This window comes from Periophthalmus magnuspinnatus, chromosome 3 (genome assembly GCF_009829125.3).
Source record: "Periophthalmus magnuspinnatus isolate fPerMag1 chromosome 3, fPerMag1.2.pri, whole genome shotgun sequence".
NCBI lineage: Eukaryota > Metazoa > Chordata > Actinopteri > Gobiiformes > Gobiidae > Periophthalmus > Periophthalmus magnuspinnatus.
In genome coordinates, this window is record NC_047128.1 from 29,688,354 (window position 1) to 29,697,273 (window position 8,920).

Sequence of the window (8,920 nt, forward strand, 5' to 3'; positions counted from 1 at the left end):
TTCTTTTGGTACATGGGTTCCATTAACTCAGTGCTGTTTTAACAATCAAAAACCAGTGCAGAAGTGTCACTATGTAGTAGCCTTTAAAAGGGGTTTAGTTTGATTTGATATATTTGCATTCCTCTTTGAGGAAAGAATTGGATTTAAAATACAATTTTTTAATGACAGAAAATCAAACCTTGTGTGGTACCGTTCCTATGTCGGAACACAGCCATTCCTTTTGCCACATTTAGAAAATGTCTTCCTTGGTTACCTAATGTACCTCATGACACTCTGACAAGGTTATCATATCATAACTGAATAAAAGCAAATGTCACTCAAAAGAAAATAAGCCACTCACATCAATGCAATCAGTCGAACAAGAAAACATTAAAACTAAGAAATCAAAAATAGCTAATTGTTGTCACTGATGTGCATGAAAGCATAAAATGTGTTTCTCATTAAACAAGATGAAAAGTTACAAACAAGACTCCTGCAAACAGAAGTCTTGTTTGTAACTTTAACATGCTCAGTTAAAGAGCATTATGGGTAGAATGTTTGGCCATTGAGTGCATCTGGCTTAGGAGGACACTTGCCTCAGTTCAGTGTGGCCTAGCCCAGATGCACCTCTACTTGACCTTTAGATGCATGCAAGAAGGCAAACCATAAAATAAATTGCATTGCCAATAAAACTGACAGTCATTGCCTTTTCAAAGAGTATATGTTTTCAGTGCAGTCATGGTGCATGAAAACATCCAATTAGACATATTTGGAGCAATACTGAAATATGTAATATATGTAAAATATGTATGTTTTGAACCTGTTATTCCACCGAAATAAGGACAAAAACAATGTGACACACAGAGAGGTGCGCAGGGTGTTGACAGATGAGTTAGTGAGAGGTGGTGTCATGCAGATGCCAGTTCCCATCGATGGATTTGAAAAGTGACATCAACATCAAGAATGAAACTGGCATTGATGACCAGGGGAGGGCAGGCCATATATAAAGGACTGAACCCTCCTCACGAAAAACACACATCAACAAGTTAGACTTCTTCACCAGAAGGTCACGGGTGAATGTTTTTCTTTTTTTTTAAACTATTGGATTCAGGAATACAATGGTATGTATACAACTTTTGTTGATAGTTTTATTTGAATGCTTTTGATATTTTTTTTATAACTTGGACTCTTATTTTTAGTCTCAGAGGTTTTCATTAAAGCACATGGGAATAGTGTTTCTGATACTTCTTATGGCCAGTTTGCAAACCATAGCCAAACCTTTGAGGTAAAGCTTGATTTTTAGGGTATTACATTTAAAGTATTTAAGAATCTTCTCCACTTACCATATTGTGAGTCCTTTAGCTAATCTGTGCCTTTTCCTCTATAGAAAAAGAACCATCAGTGAAGTGCAGCTTATGCATAATGTCCAAGAACACAAACAAGTGGGAGAGCGACAGGACTGGCTTCAGGAAAAGTTGAAGGACATCATTGTCACGAGTGTCAAACCTCAACATGTTCGGCCAGAAAAACTCAAGACCAGAAGTATTTTAGGGACATAGATTTTTTTTTTTCATTCAAACCAGACAAGAAATGTTTATCATTATTTAAATCAATTTTAAAATGAATTTGAACGTTAAAATGTTTTTTTTTTTCCTTTAGAGTTTTTATTTATTATTTTTTTTAATTTATTCATCTTTATTTAATTTGTATTAATCTCATTTTTTACATATATATTTTAATGGTTGAACTGATGAATTTGGCCTACTTGAGCTGTATCCTTTACAATAAAAATTGTATTTTCAATATTTAGGCTATATTATCATGAACCACTGAAAATGTTTTTTATTGTAGTTATTTTATTTATTTTTGTTCTTCAGTACAGCTGTTATGCCAAGGGACTATTTTAAGTGGAAATTTAAGTTATTATTCATAGAAAGACTTCTTATAACTAGTCAGACATAATTAGTTTCTACTCAAGCTGATTTTCATGACTACTAAGTTTGTTATACATTGACTATGAGAAGTGTTGGGAAGTAACTGCACATTTACTCAGAATATGTGTTCTGAATACTAATTGTGTACTGTACTGTATTTTGTAAGTGTATTCCGTTACAGTTACTTTTTCATTCGGTGGTATTCATAGTAGAGTTACTTTTCTAGAGTGAAATAAAATGCATTACGGTATTTGATCATATAATTTAGGCTTCAAACTCCACATAATGAAGAAAAATAGACAACTCTGGACTTGCGGTGAGTGCATGTGTGATTTTTCCTTCTCTAATTTGTGACAGGAAATGCTTTAAAAACGGTGAAACAAATATAAAGTTGTTTTTAATACTATGATGCATCGTTACACTATAATTTAAATGTAACTTGATGTAGAAGTATTTTGTGTATTCAGAATACAGTACTCTGATTGGACTGTGTATTGGAATACGTTACAAAATACATGTTAATGTAGGTATTCAGTATTCTGTAACTAAATACATTTTCAAAGAATTCTTCCCATAACTGACCGTAAGCCACGGGTGAAGGCTGGGGTAAATTTACTTAGGCTACACTTTTAGGGAATATTGTCGGAGGCAACTGGACACATTTCATTTTAAAATGGTCATTCACATGGCACAGGTTATGGTAAATTCAAAATAGTCCTTTCTTCAAAATCTCACGTGACCTGACGCATGACGTCAAACTGCATACGCATTGTACGTCAGAGTGAGATGTTTTGAATGTAGGCTACATGGCTGGCTAACAGTATTGGCGAGTAAGTGAGATTTACACCTCGAGAGGTTGGTTTCTTTATTTGTTAATACGTTAGTCTTATTCGTTTTGATCAAACATTCTAACACATTTTAAATGACAGTCCTACGAAATAATTCTTCGTTATTTTATCGTAGAATTGTGTGTAAGCTAAATGCTACATCTAGCTAGCGCAAAGATGCTAACTGGCTAAAATCATATCGCATGCTCTCAAGCAGCAACAATGGGAATTATAGTTTTACTTCATGTTTTTAATGGAGGCCAGTATGTTCATGAGTAGTTTATTTGTCTTAAAACCGACTGGTGCAGTGGACTCTGGAGCACAGACAAATGTCAAGCAATCGCTATGTTACACAGCATTTATAAAAGTAAGTAGTGTTGATCGCTGTTTTTGATTTATTGATATCGCTATTAACCAGATTATGAAAAGTGAAGGATCCAGACAGGACCCCCCGTTGTTCGGGTGATGGCAGAGCGTCTGCAATCATATGACAGCAACTCCAGTGACACCGATAACTGGGATCGAAAAGCAACAAGCCGACCTCGTAAGCTCTGTAAGCATCTGAGGTGAGCTACAATACGATAAATACAATTGTTTTATACCGCTGTTTCCTAAGCTTTACAAACGTCAGTCCCAATTAACCACATGTGTTTTGAAATGTGCCTAAAATATAACCATGTAAATTAACACAAATCCGTGCTTTTTCAAATGAGAGGAAACCTGGTCATCCGGTATGACCTGTTGAGATATGTAGCTTTACTATCGTCTAACCATTGTGTAACCACTAAGTAACAAGCATGTAAGAAGGCTAAAAAAGTGTAACTGTTATTGTAAAAGCAGCAGTCAGGCCCGTGCATCCCGAGTGGAGGCTGAACAGAGGAAGATGAGCTTGCATGGTGCCAGTGGGGGCAGTGATCGCTCACGAGACCGCCGCCGTTCAAGTGATCGCTCCCGAGACTCGTCACACGAGAGAGAGCTCACCCCCTGCATCCGCAACGTCACCTCTCCTACTCGTCAACACAACTCTGGTCAGTGTGCTTGTTTGATTTCATGTGTTCTTCTAATGGTGCTTTCACATCTTTTAATATTGCATGTTTTGTTAAGTCCCCTATTGTATTTGTAAAAATTTTTGAAAAATCGCAAAAATCAAGCAGTAAACAACGACTTACAGACAAGTAACTAGTCTAGTGAGCTCTAATTTTCAGTGACAAACCCGAGAAAAAATATTGAAGGTCGGCTCAGTAGCGCCACGTCAAAAATCTATTTACTTTTTCCCCAGCCTGGCCTGGGAAATTTTCAAGGTAGACAAATAAAACTTAGCATAAAACAAATCATGTCTGAGCATGAAAAAAATATATATTATGGCCCTGCCCTAAACCCTACAGGACGTTGGCCATATTGGAAACCCCTGACATAATCACACATCATAATCTTTTGACATCTCCTCCTGCAGTTTTCATCAGAAGCACTTCAAATTTGGTCTAAAGATACAAAACCCATGTATAATAAAAGGTTACCATTTCGATCTTAAATAGAACGTTGGGCGTGGTGATGGTGATTTTTCAACAAAATTTCAATTTCAGGGAAAATAAATCAATTTCTATCTTTCACAAACAGTCGGATTTAAATGGACCCAGAAGCACTAGTGCAAATTTGTGAGCTGGAGGTAATGATATGGAAATTAGGGATGCATTTTTTTAAGATGGCTTTGTAGCACCCCCTTTAAATTTTATAAAAAAATAAATAAATCATTAAATCCAATACGTTGTCGTGGACTTGTAAAAGAATTTAGAGAGGGGCTATTCATAATGGAGAACAATGCGACAAAGTCACGTCATTGTAAGTTTAATCGTTTGAATGTAAAAAAAAATAAATGAAAGGAAATGTTAATATAAATTATTATTATTATTATTATTATTATTATTATTGTTGTTGTTGTTGTTGTTGTTGTTATTATTATTGTCCCTTTCCACCAAATAAATCTCTCCTGAGGGAACCAAAACCTACTAAAGCCCCACCATAAACCACACAAATTTCAAATTTGAGATGTCCAAAATCTAATTCTCATACTTAAATGTACTTTTCCTACAGTTTTGATCCGACAGACTCCAAACTGAGTCAGCGTCATCAGGACATATCTGGGATCAAAAGTTAAAATAATTTACATAAGTCTCAGGCTGTGGTCATAATGAGCTCTTAGTGAAGTAGCTATTTTGAAAGCTTAAAAAATTCTTATAACTTTAGCAAAAACAGTTGGATCCGGATGGACTCAATGGAGAGTTGGTTTATTTTGATGACCTGGGTATAATGAGATGTGATTTAAACTTCTATCTTTAAAAATCGCTCTCCAGCACCCCTTGCAAAATTAAAATGAGACAAATATATGTGGCCATATTTCCATAGCCATGTCTTTAAAAAGTCAACGGAAAAGCAAAATAAGTTTGTTGTAGTCCAGTGAAATCTGGTACACACATTGTTAATGCGACCCTGAGCAAAAAAGTCCATAGGACGACACCCTATCTAAAACTTGAAGGCAGCCATTTTCTATCAAATTATGCTATCAAATTATGCTAATTTGAAAAATCTAGCCCTTGTACTTAAACAAACTTGTCCTAGGGTTTTTATCCAACGAACTCCAAACTGAGGCAGTATCATCAAGAGATATTTGGGATCTAAAGTTGTTCAAATAGTCTCAGGGTGTGGTCATAACCAGGTTTTAACGAAGAGGCCATTTTGAAAGCATAAAAATTTCTGTAACTTTTTCAAACGTCATGGAATCTTAACAGACCCAATGAACCATTTGTGTATTTTAATGACCTGGACATAATGAGATATAAATTAGACTGCTTGCACTTTTAATTGTGGTTTTGTTCTTTTTTTACCCTGATTTCGTCTGGATTGTATTTTGTTTTAGACCGTGATGGTGGATCTTCATCTAGGCCCAGTAGTCCCCGGCCTCAGAGAGTATCTCCCAGTGGCTCCAGCAGCAGTGGCATTATGAGCAGTCGTAACAGTAGTTTGTCCAGCACTGAAGGCACTTTCAAAAGTTTAGGGGTTGGAGAGATGGTTTTTGTCTATGAAAATCCCAAAGAAGGAGGGACGAGTGCCACTGTCGGAAACAGAAACATACGGACCTCAGAAAGAGTCACTCTGATTGTAGATAACACTCGCTTCGTCGTAGACCCCTCCATTTTCACTGCACAACCCAATACTATGTTGGGCAGGTATTGTACCATTGTCATTTCTTTAAAGAAATTATTTAGTTATCAGTAATGTGAAAGGTAATCACTACTGTTAATAACAAATATTACCTTGCATTCATTGAATTGAATAGTATAAGTCATTCTCGTTCTGTTTTTACTCAGAATGTTTGGATCTGGACGGGAGCATAATTTCACACGACCAAATGACAAAGGGGAGTATGAGGTTGCTGAAGGCATCAGTTCCACTGTTTTCCGAGCAATTCTGGTATGTTTCAGTCACATAAGAATTTACTATAACTTAATACACAATGCTACTTAATCTATTGAACGTAACAGTACTTCAATTATAATAAATTCATATACATACACAATAAATCTAACATTGTTGAAGTGTCATGTTTAACTTCCTGATCGTTGACAGGATTACTACAAATCGGGGATAATCCGATGCCCTGATGGAATTTCCATCCCTGAGTTGCGAGAAGCGTGTGACTATCTATGCATCTCTTTTGACTACAGCACCATCAAATGCAGAGACCTTAGTGAGTGTCTTTCTGATGACTAGTGATGTCAGATTCATATTTCTAATATTTCCTTTTGTTTCTTGTCTATTATTAGGTGCCCTGATGCATGAGCTGTCAAATGACGGAGCTCGAAGACAATTTGAATTTTATCTTGAGGAAATGGTTCTTCCTCTAATGGTTGCCAGTGCCCAGAGTGGAGAAAGAGAATGTCATATTGTGGTCTTAACTGACGATGATGTGGTGGACTGGGATGAAGAGTATCCTCCACAAATGGGTGAAGAGTATTCACAAAGTAAGTATATGACAAATGGCATAGTACGTGCAAACTCTGTCAAAATCTGACTGTTTATGTTTTTGCAGTTATTTACAGCACAAAATTGTACAGATTTTTCAAGTACATTGAGAATCGAGATGTCGCCAAATCAGTCTTAAAAGAAAGAGGATTAAAGAAAATAAGACTTGGAATTGAAGGTGCAGTATAATAATTCTTTTTATTATTATATTAACTGTATATTGTTTATTATATATTACACCATGGTTGTAAAATAGCTGTAAAATTATTACAGAGCAATGGTGTCATGTATCTTCATGTGCAATTTACAATATATTCAAATAAATATAGTATAAAAATACTTATGTCATGGTCTACATAAACATGCATTAATTTATACAATGTGCATTTGGCAGGATACCCCACATATAAAGAAAAGGTTAAAAAGAGGCCAGGAGGGCGCCCGGAGGTCATCTACAACTATGTGCAAAGGCCCTTTATTCGCATGTCATGGGAAAAGGAGGAGGGGAAAAGTCGTCACGTGGACTTCCAGTGTGTTAAGTCCAAGTCTATCACAAATCTGGCAGCTGCAGCAGCAGATATCCCACAAGACCAGCTTGTGGTGATGCACCCCGGCCCACAGGTGGATGAACTTGACATCCTTCCCAACCACCCACCTAGTGGGAACCACTACAGCAACAACTACAGCAACGAGCCTGACCCTGATGCACCTTCACCTGCGGTCTGAGGACACGCCTCGCCCCTCTCTCCTCCAGTCCACTCCCAGCATGCTGCAGCATGGACCGCTAGGGGCGCCATAACCATATTGCCTTGACACCTTCTTTGCAGCCTTAGAGCCTCAAGAACATGGTGGACTGTAGAAAAGGTATATGAAGAGGGCCATAAGACAAAAGAAGGAATTCACTGTTATTTTAAAAATTGTTTTTTACTTGACCAAAGGATTTATTTTTCTTTTTGGAATACATTTAGTAAAATATATATGACATTATTATTTACAATGTTATTATGATATCTTAATTTGGTGAATTTGGCTGAGCTCAATTCAGCACATGTCATTTGTTTCTCTCTTTTATATTTCTCTTTATTTAACTGATTACATACACATCTCTGGGGTGGCCTTTTATTACTAAGGGGAAACTAGAACTAGACTACTTTTATGAAACAAAGCAACAGATTGTCAACTGTCACCATTTAGTGTTATGATCTCCAGATGTTTTGATCTTGTTCTACGGTCTGTAGTCATTGGCTGGGTTTGATTATGTGATGTTATGCTCCACCCACAGCCAATATTAAGCAGAGCACTAGGCTGTTGTGGTCAGAAACTTGTGAGAAGCTTGAAATATTGTTGTTGATAAATACAAAGTAAATAAAAGACTTCAACAGTTTCTATAGTTTATGATCTCATGTTTTGATTCAACATTTTGAGAAACAAAATAATATTACATCCTCTAAAACTATAATTTCATAATGTATTTTTCTAATCCCTCCTGACATAGACTTCTCATTCAAGCCACTGTTAATAATCGTCTTAACTAAGTAGTAAATATAGGCAAGTAGGCCTATAACTTATATTATGATTATATATTATTTATGTAATTTTTGTAAGTTTAATACCCCTTTAAGCACATGTTTGCTTAAAAAATCTTTTTGCTCTCTGTTTTGTGTGTAATTGCTGTATCAGACCACCATCTGATACAGATTTAGGAGCACATAAAATCAGCATCACCTCACTCTACTGCTGGGCACACTGACCCTGCTGGGTGTCAATATGTCAATTACAGTAGTGTAACATGATCTCAGTCAAAGGGCCTTGTGTTTCAAACCTCTTTTTCCTTTCTATATTGGATTGAATAAGTGGTTTGAGAATTATAGGGATGAGCTCCTGTAAACTATAGTTTACTTCTCTATAGGTTATCTGTAGTCTATCAATGAATACCTTTGTCCAGGCTGGACAGATGTTTTTTTCTTAGTTTACCGTATTAGCTCATTTTACTCTCTAAAATAACAGACTGACATTACTTTTACTTTGGCGTTCTGAATCATCAGTTGCGGCCAAACATTTTGTAGTAAATACTGATCCTCTGAATTAAATAAATCCAGCTGAATCTGATCAGGTCTACTCATACACATAGGTAAAAAGTCCATAACAGATCCAAAGCCG

At 36.3% G+C, this 8,920-nt stretch overlaps 1 protein-coding gene and 1 long non-coding RNA gene across 6 annotated transcripts; both read left to right on the top strand.

The window, feature by feature from the left end:
- Nucleotides 1-1,015: 1,015 nt before the first annotated feature.
- LOC129457405 (uncharacterized) lies at nt 1,016-1,479 on the top strand. The gene is made up of 3 exons (XR_008649240.1): nt 1,016-1,100; nt 1,179-1,264; nt 1,367-1,479. It is a non-coding gene; the product is annotated as an uncharacterized LOC129457405 (long non-coding RNA).
- A 1,176-nt stretch (nt 1,480-2,655) lies between these two features.
- On the top strand, nt 2,656-8,144 carry btbd10b (BTB (POZ) domain containing 10b). 5 transcript variants are annotated; one of them, XM_033984415.2, is made up of 9 exons: nt 2,656-2,743; nt 3,159-3,306; nt 3,578-3,768; nt 5,655-5,964; nt 6,106-6,208; nt 6,365-6,485; nt 6,562-6,759; nt 6,828-6,938; nt 7,155-8,144. In XM_033984415.2, exons 2-9 carry the CDS (start codon nt 3,206-3,208, stop codon nt 7,484-7,486), a joined length of 1,467 nt encoding a protein of 488 aa, XP_033840306.1. In that variant the 5' UTR covers nt 2,656-2,743; nt 3,159-3,205; the 3' UTR covers nt 7,487-8,144. The 5 variants fall into 5 exon arrangements, with proteins under 5 accessions (XP_033840306.1, XP_033840318.1, XP_055087994.1 ...); XM_033984427.2 differs by having other exon boundaries at nt 2,692-2,768; nt 3,581-3,768; XM_055232019.1 differs by having other exon boundaries at nt 2,710-2,768.
- Nucleotides 8,145-8,920: the final 776 nt, after the last annotated feature.

What these genes read in the sequence shown, in the direction of transcription:
- btbd10b (XM_033984415.2), top strand. Translation starts at nt 3,206, where the DNA reads ATGGCAGAGCGTCTGCAATCATATGACAGCAACTCCAGTGACACCGAT. An exon ending in CTGTTTTCCGAGCAATTCTG is followed by an intron (nt 6,209 to 6,364) that starts GTATGTTTCAGT and finishes GATCGTTGACAG; the next exon opens with GATTACTACAAATCGGGGAT. An exon ending in CATCAAATGCAGAGACCTTA is followed by an intron (nt 6,486 to 6,561) that starts GTGAGTGTCTTT and finishes GTCTATTATTAG; the next exon opens with GTGCCCTGATGCATGAGCTG.